Here is a 13,430-nt window from a genome sequence, read left to right on the forward strand (position 1 = left end):
CATTTTGAACACTGGCCCATTTGAAACAGTGTCTTTAGATGTATGCATTGCCATTATGTATCATGCGGGAAAACCCACTGATACGTGTTATATCCCCCGACTAATCCTATTTATCCGTGAGTAAACAGAACACTGGGGTTATTTACATAACCAAGGTTCTCTAAATCTATAACACCACAGAAAAAGACCTCAGAAAAAGCCAACTGCACACATAAGGCACATATCTTAACCTGCCTTCCTTTCCCAGTTGATTTCAGCATTTTCTAAACATGCTTCTCTAAATGGCTACACACTGAACATTCAGACATATCAGCTAACGTTGGCTGGCCTTTAAAAGTTGGATTTATGCATCAGCAGTTTGAATTAAGCGAGTTAGCTGTGCAAATATGTGTGAGTGTTGGCATCTTTCTTACTAATAACCTGCTTTATTTATAAAAGTAGCTATTAGCTTTGTTGCTATTTGATTTTGAGAAATATGCTACAGAGGAGACAGAAAAATAGCTAACATTAGTTTGTTTGGGGCTTTGTTTGCAAGCTGACTAGCCAGATAAAGCAATGTTAACATGCAGCTATCATTAAGCTATGATTAATACTCTTATTTTTTAGCTAATGTTTGCGTAGATAATATCACATGTAAAGACTAAGGTGTGCTTAGCTGACCTGATACATTAGTTAGCTAGCAATTTTAACAAAATAAACAGATGAAGACAAAAGCTGAAGACCACCAACATGGCCCCCACAGAGTGAGTTATTTAAAGGCATCTTGATTAGTCCCCCAGGGTTTGAAGCCAACTTTGGTCATGGCCAAACAGTTGAATTACAACCTCTGAGCCCATCATGTGATGCCACTGGGCCCAAAAAGACTTTTCTATAGACTTATATTGTGAAAGACACGTCTCTAAATCTGCAGATACATTTATTTGAGCGTCACAACCCCTGTGATATGACTCATTCCACTATCAGGATTAAATCCTTTGTTCCAATAACAAGTCCAGAAGAACTGCAAGATTAAATCATTTTATTTCCAATCAAGTTAGGGAGCGCTAAACCAGTGGATGTCTCTCCGGGTAATTTCAATTTTTTTGGGCTTCATGCGCCTCTGAGCAACTTTCATAGGAGTGAATGATGTCCCGGCTTCAAAGCTGTATCCAGGTCCTTTAATACATCCATGATTTTGATGAGCTCATTGGATCCTGTTAAAGACATAGCCATGGAACATAATTACAGTTAATCAGACATTTGTTTGGAAGTACTGTAAACACACTTGTTTGTTGAAAACACTCCAGCCTCCCATTTATTGAAGAACAGATATGGTTGTCAGGAAGGTCAGTAGTTAAGGGTTATAAAATTCCAGCACACCCACAAAGAACTGACTCAAAGCTTCACCATATGATAACACACAAATGCTCCCTTAAAATGTTTAATGAGTCTACATAATTCTGTTTATCATTATTTTCTGAGTTGATTTCAGAGTATTTTTTCTGTGTGGTGTTTCAGAGGCTTGCGTCATGATATAAGCCTGAAAGTTACATGATGTTTGTTAATATCTGTATTTCAACTGTTTTAAAAGCTGAAGCCGATCGTTCAGTTCAAACCAAGCTATGTCACAGGCCCTGAGTCTTTACCAAACCTCTTCCTCTATTGACAATAGCAGATATTAACTCAATGGCTGATGATTTACAGCACATTTTTAATTCAGTCTGTATGATACATTTGAAGCTGTGGTTGCTAGATCATTTTAAAGGGAAAATTGGTCAAAACATTATCATGGCTCAAGTGTAGGTTTTCCTTGATCTAGGGATAAAAACTATGTGGATTTGCAGCATGCCATAGTTGTTGCACAAGCAAATTTGAAAGCAAATTTGTGATGATTTAGCAGAAAGTCTCCCTTTAGGATGCAGGACTCAACTGACAGAGAGCCTGTGCTGTCCTCTAGTGGTGTCAAGCATTAATGTGAAAGTAGTACTGAGGGTGATCATATCGCAGAGCTAAGTTGAACCGTTTTTGTGTCTGCTGAGACACTTGAGAGTTGGCTTTGTTGAATAATAACTGGGATACTGTTTCCTGTATCTGATCTAACATTGATGAGAAAAACCCTAATGATGAGACTGCCCCAGTCCTGTGACGTTATACTTTATTTTCAAGTGAAAAACACTAAGAGGTGAAGGAACATCATGTTTGTGAAATAAGCTTAATGCATGTTGCTGTCCCCTGATGTCTGAGACGCTCTTTATGAAGTGATGGTGCTGCTTTAGTTTTGGATCACGAGTGTATGTTGAAACTTTGTGCTCTATAGAGAAAATTTCGTACTCATCACTTGAGATTTAACAGATGACTTTTCTAAGCTAACCACTGCTCTGTTAACCTGAAGCTTTATGAGTATAACTGGTACAATCACATGTAATTACATATGATGTGGTACATGTACTATATATATATATGATATTAATTTATTGTAATTGTTTTAACTTTTTGTATTATTTGTACTTTCTCCTTTTAACACTTTCTCTCAGTGTCAATTTTTTTATTATGATACAATTTTTAATGAACTCTTCTGCCAGTGTTTCGGATAACCTCTTGTTAGAAATGTGATTTAATTCCTATTGTGTGTTTTTGTTTTGGAATAGCTGCTACCTTGCCTGTACAATGTCACTGTCTAACACTGTATGGCTGTCTCTTTGCTGTTGGTCCTGCTGTCTGTCAACATTAAAGGTGTTACAGTACATTTTTCATGCAACGCAAACACAAAGGCTACTGATTTTGTACAAGTTATAAGGCCATTTTATAAACGTATGGTATTACAATTGAGGTTTATGTCAACACATGCTGTTTGTCAGATTGCATGTAGTTGAAAAAGATGCCCTATGAAGGCTTTTGTTGAACCAGGCCCATTATAATGCAATTTTAAGGGCTAATCATTTTTTCTGACCATCACACATCAGTATATGATTGATAAGGTTCTTGGTCAGTACAGTATGAATCAGAGAGTTCTTGGCCTGGTGCTGATGTTTCTGTCTCGTCAAAATGTCACAATTTCTGCCAGAGCTTTGTAACACTCAACTCATCTGGCAAACTCATTCATGCCCAGCCAAGTTGCCAGAAGAAAATGTTCGCATTATACATTTCTGCAGACCACTAATACATTACATTTGCATGTTTCATATGTATCATATGTCTAAAGTGATATAATATATGAGATGACTTGACTGTCATTGGAAGGTGGAGAGGATAGTGGATGGCATGACACCCACAGGTGAGATGCCTGCTAAGCTGCAGAGCACTCAAGACCACTGTTCAAGGACAAGAAAGCTTTTTAGCAACCTGTCAAGGCATTCCCATCAGTGTTTATAGCACTGAACCTGGGTGTTTTAGCAGCACATTGCAATATTTCCCAGTGGCATTTGTGGCTCTGAAACTGAGTGATTTTAGTAGCACATCCCAGTGTTTCCCTCCCCAAATCTTGGTGTTTTTCTCCGACTTCTCCCTGCTTTCCAGCTACAACTTTTTTGCCACCAAATGTGGGCCAAACATTGTAAGCCAAAATATAATCTTTTCTTAACCATAACCAAATGGTTTTTGTGCTTAAACCCAACCACACCCTCCCCACAGCTTTGTTGAGAAAGTTTCAACGTATCCGCTACAATATAATGTACAAATCGTAAGTGCTAATATTGTAGGCAACTGGACTTGCTTGCGTTTCTTGGAGACGTTTTGCCTCTCATCCAAGAAGCTTCGTCAGTTCTAAATGACTGCTACGAAGTCGCATATATCCACACCCTGTGTGGGTGAGAACCCTTGCAGAGTCGTCGTCGGGTTCCCACCCACACAGGGTTTATAGCCTGCAACTTCGTACCAGTCATTTAGAACTGAAGAAGCTTCTTGGATGAGAGGAGAAATGTCTTCAAGAAACGCAAGCAAGTCCAGTTGCCTACGATATAGCACTTACGATTATCATGACCTGGATGACTGAGAATCTTCACCAACATAATGTACAAATGTAATGTATTTGTGGTTTGCAAAATGTAAAAAAAATTTCCAGCAATTCTGCCAATGGAAAATCTAACATTAGTACTAGTAATATTGTTACTCTTAATTGCCATCATTATTATAATGATGATGAAAATAGAGTTTATGAAAGCATACTTTTATTTATTTTAATTGAGGGTAAATATACATAAAACGTTTTCAGCCAGCAGAATTTAATTCATTAAAGTGCACAGAAACTTTTTTTTTAAATTTGGAACTTGATGTTGGAGAACAGGAAAGAGGGTAGAACCAGAGTGAAATGTGAAGAGAGGCTGAGTTTCCTGAGGAAACTAATGTACTCTAATGTGTAGTTGTGACTGGAAAAGTGTTATAAATACAGTAAAGACCTCAATGGCATGTGTGTCATGAGGACTTTTTAGTCAGTACATCCTTGATTCCATTCCTTTCTTTGCCACTCCTGGAAATTGTTTTTCATCTGCCACCATGGAGGATCATCCAACCCCTTATATACATATAGACATAAGGAAGAGACATGAGTGAGGGAAGCAAGTAGAAAACACACACACACACACACACACACACACACACACACACACACACACACACACAGGGGACAAACAGAGACACCACATTCTTTTAATCCCAAACCATTTCCAGACTTGGATTTTTTTTTTCTTATTTCATAGCTTTTCCAGGAATTTCATGACTGTGGGAACCCTGCTGACATCCCCACCCATCTACACACCTGTTCCCATTTTCCTCATCGGCCCTACTGTTTGTAACTGGCTCTTTTCCAGACACTTTTTTTCCAGCCAGAGTTTCAAAGTTGCCATGTGCCTCATGCCTTTGCTTTCGAGCATAATCTGTCTATTATCTGTTACCTGTATCTTGGAACTCTGTTTCCTACCTGCCTGTCTGACATTCTGCCTGATCCTTTGATTCTTTTCTAACGCTTTTTGAAGTTTGCCTGTTCAGAGTGCCCTCCTGGTGTGGACCCATGTCTGACACAGAATTCTGTAAGCCTGTACTGTCTCTGGTTCAATAAATCATTGTACTGTACCAGTAAGCCTCCAGTGTCTGGATTTGGGTCCTATCCTCTTACCCCCCAAACACCAGCCATAACAACGTGTCAGAATGGAGAAGAGGCACATTTATTAGCTCACATTTTTAGGGTATTATATGATCGCCAAAGGCCAACAGCTCCTTCATAATAAGATACAGTTTCCCTTTCTCATCAAACCTGAGCAGCTGCTGTTGCTACTCAGCAATTATGACTGAAAAGATGATCATACTATCTGTTCAGGATTAGAAGAGCAATTATGATATCCACTGAAGGGACATGCGTCAAAAGATATGCCTCTTCCAAAGCAAAGTTGTGCTCAGTGCTGTTTAATCTCTGTCTGGTTTCAAAGATTAATGAGACTCTGAAGTGAGTTGAGTTAATGTGCACTCATCAACTCAAGGACCAAATCTGCATTTCATGTCAGCTTAAGAAGTCCTGACCCTACAGCTGAAAGACATGTGACTGCTGATGGGAACATCTGGAACCTTTTCATGTGGAATCCAAAAAATACCATAAATCATATCCACATTCATAATTAGCTGGCACTACTGAAGCATAAACGCACTTGGCGCCATCTTGGATTCTGAGGTTGGGGTTGGTAAGGTTCCTCTGACTTTCTGCATCAGAAATCTGACTTCAGGGAGCTTTCCAGTTGAAATTTCCAACTGGGAAGTTGGAAATAGCTACTTCACAATGCAAAGGCAATAGAGTACATACCTCACAATGTGGTGCCCTTGTCCCACATGGCATGGCATACCTTCACATTTTCTATAAAGAACAAGCAGAGAACTCTCTTTAATCAGACGTTACTTTTTTGTTATCGGCCTTTTAAAAAAATGTTTTAAAATGGGTAAACAACAAACACAATAATGCATGCAACACATAACTCCCAACCCCACCCCTGGCAGCAACCAGTCCACATAACGTTTGGCCTTAGCAGATCAACTGTGGAAGAAAATAAAGAAATTATAACAGTAAAAGACAGAAATAAAATAAATAAATAAATAAATAAAAGATCTAAAGAGGAGGTATCATTCAGTAGGAGCAGCCTTTGACAGCATGGCACTTCAATATTGAGTAGTTCAATTAAGGTTGTAGATGCCATTTTCCAAAAATACACCATCCATCCATCCATCCATCTGTTTTCATCTGCTTATGTGGGGCTGGGTCGGGGGGCAGCAGGCCAAGCAAAGCACCCCAGGTGTTCCTCTCCCCAACAACACTTTCCAGCTGTTCCTGAGGGACCCTGAGGCATTCCCAGGCCAGACGAGATATGTAATCCCTCCAGTGTGTTCTGGGTCTGCCCCAGGGCCTCCTGCCAGTAGGACGTGCCCAAAACATCTCCAGTGGGAGGTGCCCAGGAGGCCTCCTGATCAGATGCTCAAACTACCTCAACTGACCCCTTTCGACTCGAAGGAGCAGCGGCTCTACTCTGAGCTCCCTCCAGATGTCCATGCTCCTTACCCTATCTCTGAGCCCAGTCACCCCACGGAGGAAACTCATTTAGGTGCCTTATCTCCACAATATCATTTTTTCAGTCACTACCCAGAGCTCATGACCATAGGTGAGGGTTGGGACGTAGATGGACCAGTAAATCAAAAGCTTTGCCTTCTGGCTTAGCTCCCTCTTCACCACGATGGTCCAGCACAGCACCCGCATCACTGCAGAAGCCACACTAAACCACCAATCCATCTTATGCTCCATTCTACCCGTTGAGTATGCGGACACAGCTCTTACTTTGGTCATACAGGGACCGGATGGCCCGTAGCAGTGAGCCCGGTGCCCCATAGTCCCGCAGTACCCCCACAAGACACCCCAAAGGACACAGTCATAAACCTTCTCCAAGTCCACAAAACACATGTAGAGTGGATGACCCCTCCAGCAGCCTTGCAAGGGTAAAAAGTTGGTCCAATATATTCCAATACGTGTGCAGCAAAGACCCTTTGTCACCATAAGGGCAGAGCTCACAGACAGATTATGAGCCTCATCAGATGGAGCTTCTTGGGAGTAAGATACACCCTATGCAGAAATTTGAAGTGCATGAGCTTGTGGTTGGGATTTTTTGAAGTACTATCTTAATTGTTCCAGACTGTAAACCATGTCATCCACAGAACAAGTAAAATCCCATCTCCAGATTTGATGGATTTCCAGAGGTTTGCAGACAGAAATTAAGAGTAAATAAATCTTAGATACTAAGCCTTTAGTTCGGGAGGTTGAAGGTTAAAAAAAAACTGGTTCTAGGGACATTGTAAAAAAAAGCACACAAATCATTAAAATATCTTATTCCTTTGTCATCCCATACATCTTTCAAACCTCACTAAAGTTTGTGTAACAAAGAGTGTCTCAAGCACACAGGATACACAAACAAAAAAGAACATATGAAGGAGCAAAAGGCGGCTTCTTTATGTATGACTGGTCATCATGCTGATTTTAATAATATTCATACTGCCATCTTGGTAGACAAATAACAGACATCTGCAATCAAACAGCAGCTGTTAGAAATTAAATAGAATTGTCAATTTCATTATATCAGTAAAAACTCCTTAAGATATATCTTTTAATATTTAAGACTTTTTGCTGAGTTGGCAAATCTGATGTGCACCCATGTACAACAACACGTTGCTTTCAGTTATGGAATATGAATCAAACTACAAAAATGCAGTCTGAAAAAAGCCAGCAGCTTATCTTATGGAGCTTATCTAAAAGAGAGTGATCTGCTTGGTAAAAAGCCTTAGTGAGATCAACAAATATGGCTACATTAGTTCGAAAGTTAGATCTAAAACCAGAACTTGAGATGAGGTGTTTTTATTATTTAGGTTATTGGGATCAAGCCTAGACTGTATTTATGAGATTATGCGTGTCACTACCCTTATGGAGAGGAGTAATAACTACACATTTCCACACAGCTGGTAACTCACTCGTAGATAATGACTGCAATGACATAATCTTTCCACCAAGTGTCAGGGTTTCCTCTCTCTTTTAGTTCTAGTATGCGCTTGAAAGAAATGCAGTGACACCTGTTAAGTAAAAGCAGATTTGGAGAATCTTTGTGCACACATATATAACCACAATATGTCTGAATGTTGCTGCAGAGGGTCACAGAGGTCACTGCCACTGCCTCATTATGAGATGCACTTGAGCTCAGTCTGACACCTGAAACTCTGACACAGACAGCCTTGTTGACAACTGTTTATTTATCCTAAAAAAATACCTGACTTTACAGCTTCGACTTCAGTTTAAATAGTTTTGAAATGTGTCATTTTTACATTGGAGTTTTGAACTGGAAGTGCAGGACAAAGTCCCGAATGGGCGTGTATGTTTGTTCTGTACAGCTGTGAAAGGTCCTGCATTGATATCCTTCACCGCTAAACCTGCTGTCAAATACACCACGGCTACAACCAAACACTGAAGATGATTAGAGTGTGAATGAGTGTTGATTAAAGAACAGTTAAATGTTTGATGTAACAGTTTGATGTAAATGACCTGCCGTTTTGAGCTTACCCACCGTGCTGAATTGAAAGCAAATTCCACTGACCTCGGCTGTGTGGACATTATTAAATCATTGATTGACTAGATAGAAATGGCACATATTTATACCTTACCCTACCTTGTAGTATTGCCTCCTGATCTTAACATTGAAATCCCAAATATAAACGAACAAACCAGAATGAAAGGCATAACAAACAAGTACAGTAAAATTTATAGCCTATATCAATGCAACTTTCCCATATGGTCTAGCGGTTAGGATTCCTGGTTTTCACCCAGGCGGCCCGGGTTCGACTCCCGGTATGGGAACTAGCTTTTAAGGGGCCTCCCTAGTCTAGTGATTAGAGCACTTGTCTTTCATGTGGAAGGCCCAGGGCTCGAATCCTGCTGGGGTCGATGTCAGCAAAAGCATGCGGTTGCAAGAGAATCCCACCACCGAATCCAACAGGATCAGATTCCTGAGAGAGTAACTACAGAATCTGAGCGAAGTCCTCCACGTGTGCGCATCTCAAGCCCCTTGTAGACGGGAGGTTCCAGACTTAATTAATAGGCTGGAGTCCAGTAAGGTGAAAAGTGGGGTGTGAGAGATGGGGGACATCATGTACCACTGACTGAGCTGGATATATGTTATCCAGTCGTTTGTTGTTCTTGTCCGTCATGCTACCTCCACAGCAGACTTCGGCGTACAAGAGTGCACTTGCCAACACCGATTGGTAGAACATATGCAGTATGTCACTTCTCACTTTAAATGACCTTAGCTTCTGCAGAATAAAGAGCATGCTCTGCCCCTTCTGGCTGAGGGCGTCTATATTTGCTGACTAGTCCAGCTTATTGTCCAAGGAATTTGTATGTTTATAACATCTCATCGTCCTACCCTTGGATGTTGGACCTGGCCAGAGGCAGGTCCACAACCATCTTCTTTGTCTTTGAGGTGTTTAAAAGAAGGCGCCACACTACACACACTCCAGTCACTAAAGGCCCTCACCGCCTCCCTGTACTCTACTTTCTATCCATCCCTCGTACACGCCACAGTAGCTGTGTCCTTAGGGTATTTCTGAACATGGCAGAACTCAGACTGGTATTTAAAGTCCGTTGTTAACAGTGTGAACAGGAATAAAGACAGAATAGTCCCCTGTGGAGCCCCAGTACTGCTCACAACTGTCTCAGGTACACAGCTCTCCAGCCAGACGAACTGTGGTCTTCCCGTCAGGTAGTCTGAAATCCAGGCAGTAAGGGAGGGATCCATCCCAATCTACTCAGGTTTGTCTCTGAGTATGGGGGGTTGGATGTAGTTGAATGTGCTCGAAAAATTGAAGAACATTATCCTCACATAACCACCTGACTCATCCAGGCTAGAGTGAGCCCAGTAGAGCATGTAAAGGACTGCGTCTTCCACTCAAATATATTCCTGGTAATTAAACTGTAGGGGGGTCTTCGTAACACGCGATGTTAGAGCCACTGGTCTGTAGTCATTCATCCCAACTGGGCGCCCCACTTGATCTACTTTTTTGTTCACCAATCATTTATGCCAGTGGCAACCCTTTTGATATGACTTGCTGTTGTATTTTCTTGTTAATCAGTGTGCCATATCAATATAATGTCAATCCCTTGCTACTTAAAATGCACCATTAAAAATTTGGCTCATGTCCTCATCTTGTGCTGTTTGAGGTATTGGTTTTAACCAGCAGAGATCCCCACTTACAGTCAAATCACAGCGTCTTGCCATGACTGCCAAATGTCATTCTCATCCACACTCTCGTCAAGTGCAAAGCTGAATACCTTGGCTTCTTTCAAACCAGCTGTCTGCTGAACTCTGCTGAACTAATTCTGCTGTTTCTTTAGCACTTCTGGCTGACATGAGAATGTCTTTTATTCTTGATTTGTTGGTCTCCTTGTTCCGTGAGCCATTAAACAAAACCTCTAAGCTACAGAGGAAAGCCTACTGAACATGTTTGCCATAAGGAAATTAATTTCCATGTTTCGCAATGCGATTGCTTTCTTCAGTAGCATGATTTTTAGCAGTGGCAAAGACTTAAAGGGTGTTTGCTTACTTTCCACACCTGGACACAGCATGTTTGATGGGTAGTCCTTAAACATTTCCTGTGTATGGTCAAAATGGCGTTTAACACTTGATGTCTGGCAAACAACATTTTCAAGTATACACAGCATGGTCTCTCTGAAACACAAAACCCCATTCTTCTGTCCATGAGGGCTAGAGTGCCCAAACCTCTACTTTGGCTTTCTTAGCTAGCGAGCCTGCCATCGTCTATTAAGCCGGCTCCAGCAGCGTTGTTATTCTGTGAAGGCTGAGTCTTTATATAAAGTATGTGACTGTGATGACAACAGCTGTGAAAGAGAAAATTTGGCCTGCGGATGACAGGGCACTTTAAAATTTTACAAAAACTCTCCTGCACACTTACTGCTTATTGTTAGTGCCATCAGTTAAGTTACTACAAGGTTGGCATGCGTGCTGAATAATGCTGACGCCCTGATTTATGCCATTCTTCAAGTACCAACCCTGTAAGCCTAGGGACATGCCGTGCTGGGAGGTAGGGTTTGTAAATCATTGAAATTATTCATGAAAGGTTGGCAAGCTGAAAAAAAAATTCTACTGAACATTTAGGAGAATTTTTTTTATTTTTCTAATTGATAAAATTATATCTTACAGCATTTGCAAGGAAAATGGGAGGCAGAGAACATTCAGATGCATTATTGGTTGCGAATCTTTGGTCTGTACGGGCATACCTCATTCTATTCTATTCTCCACTGAGAACCCTTGAATTATTACTTGACTAATTGAACGCTAGCCCAGCAGGGACAGGAGATGGAGGTGGAGGGTTGAGTGTGTCTCTAAACACCTCATTGATCGATTACCGCCTGGAGAGTGGAAACCAACTCTCCCCACTCCATCTGCTACAGTCAAGAATGACTCTGCTGGATCCTCTCTGATGGATACTGGACTGATGTAACACACATTGATGTAAAGCTGTTTTAGAGACACTTTATAGGGAGTAACATTGGGGATAAAAGCACCAGGTGAAAACTAGATTCTTGATCAGAGTCATGGTGAGAAGAAAACACCATGTTTTTGGATCAGTAAATGTCCCCAGTCAGCCCAGATAGAAGTTTCGACTATGAGTGATGACAGAATCCTGATAACACTTACTTCTACTATTGCGACTAATAGTGTCCCTAATAATCATAGCTGTTCAAATATTAGAAAAAGGAAACATAAACACTTGCACAATTACTGAGGAGCATGAAATCACGGTGTAACTGGAGGTAAAGTTCCCACTGAAGAAGTAGTCTCCCCTATTATGTATTATTACCAGGTATTTTTTCTGCTACTTTCTTCTTCCTTTGAAGATAAATTTTAAAAGTCTTATTTTACATACAATCAGCTTGTAAAATATGAGGCTTTTTTTTTCAAGATTAATGTATCTAATGTATAATAAAATTAAGTGGTTTCACCTTGACAGCATGGTTTATTTAAATACCTCACATGTTGATGTATCAGTATTAATAATCTATGTACCTATTCAATACCTACCATTCAGTTTAAAGTGTTTTCACTTACAAGCTTGTACATTATAGCTATATGCTATGTTTATCTGGTTATCTATTTGTGTATATGGTACGTTTTATATAAGTACACTGACAGCTAGTGGAAACCAAAGTCAAGTCCCTTGTGTATTCACACACACTTGGCCAGTAAAGCTGCTTCTGTTCGTGCTTCATGCGCTGCAGTGAAAATTCCTACAGTCATGAAGGCAGCAGGGATGCTGCTGCCTTGGGTCCATATTACCTTGTTAGCAGGTTGCAAGCTAGCTGTCTAAAGGCGGTACAGTGCGGCTTCCCGGGGATGTCCCACCCTTTTTAATACAAACTGAGGACTCCGCGGTTTTTATCGGCTCTACACAAACAGGACTAACCTCCAAACTTTGGCGACATGACGACGCGGTCGGAGAGAGAAAAAGCCCAGAAACTGAATGAGCAGCATCAGGCCATCCTGTCTAAACTGCTGAGGGAAGAAGACAACAAGTACTGTGCGGACTGTGAGGCGAAAGGTGAGTCTGACAGTGTATCCTCTAAACCTGTGTGTCACAAATGTGACTGTGAGAAGATGAAATGACGGGTGAATTTGGCAGCTAACGGCTTGCTAAAGCTAGCAATATACTGTAACGTTAACGTTATTCAGATGGGAGTCACTTATGTGAAGCTATGCTCACATCCCTCTGAGCCCCTTCGCCTAACTTAGTTACTTCATGACAAAGTGTGTTATTCCGATGGAATTTATTTATTATTTTTTAATGTCCGTATATTTATGTCGTACAGTGCAAACAGATGCATTGCTGTCCAGTCAGAATTAAGCCCTTACAAATACTACTGAGCGAAATCTTGCAAGGTACCACAAAAACACATAACTTCCGTTACATATTTTCAAAATAAAATCCTAATCGAACTCTTGCCACTCCCACAGCAAGGAAATTCACGTTACAGCAGCTCAGGAGTCAGAAATCAAGAGAAAAATAGGAGAAAAAGTCATTAAGTGTTAAATAGGATAACAAATATTACAAAGACACAAATTACATAAAAAGATAAGTATATAACCGTATATACACTATATGTAGCCTACATATGTGCAGATACTGTATGTTCATGATTGATAGTTGCACAGGATAACTGACATGCACACGTGGTGTGTAGTATTATTACAATAGAAATATATGAATGTTATTGCACAGTAGTGGTGAAAGTATTGCACATCAGGAAACTGCACAGGAATATTACAAAGTAAGAGTGTGAAGTATATTGGCAGGATATGTATGTAAGTATTTATGCTTATGGATAAATAGAAGATATGTATAACCTGAGGTAAAACAGTGCAAATTAG

At 40.5% G+C, this 13,430-nt stretch overlaps 1 protein-coding gene and 1 non-coding gene across 6 annotated transcripts in view; both read left to right on the plus strand.

The window, feature by feature from the left end:
- Positions 1 to 8,773: 8,773 nt before the first annotated feature.
- trnae-uuc (transfer RNA glutamic acid (anticodon UUC)) lies at positions 8,774 to 8,845 on the plus strand. Its single transcript has one exon. It is a non-coding gene; the product is annotated as a tRNA-Glu (tRNA).
- A 3,481-nt stretch (positions 8,846 to 12,326) lies between these two features.
- LOC117248178 (stromal membrane-associated protein 1) overlaps positions 12,327 to 13,430 on the plus strand; it is a 182,367-nt gene continuing 181,263 nt past the window's right edge. For 3 of the 5 annotated variants that reach the window (XM_078160834.1, XM_033612958.2, XM_078160832.1), the window contains exon 1: positions 12,343 to 12,603. In XM_078160834.1, coding sequence (XP_078016960.1) covers positions 12,486 to 12,603 — 118 coding nt within the window. In that variant the 5' untranslated portion in view covers positions 12,343 to 12,485. Of the gene's footprint in view, positions 12,604 to 13,430 lie in introns of all 5 variants that reach the window. The other 2 variants (XM_078160831.1, XM_078160833.1) reach the window with 2 other exon arrangements.

The sequence above is a fragment of the Epinephelus lanceolatus genome, chromosome 17 (genome assembly GCF_041903045.1).
Source record: "Epinephelus lanceolatus isolate andai-2023 chromosome 17, ASM4190304v1, whole genome shotgun sequence".
NCBI lineage: Eukaryota > Metazoa > Chordata > Actinopteri > Perciformes > Serranidae > Epinephelus > Epinephelus lanceolatus.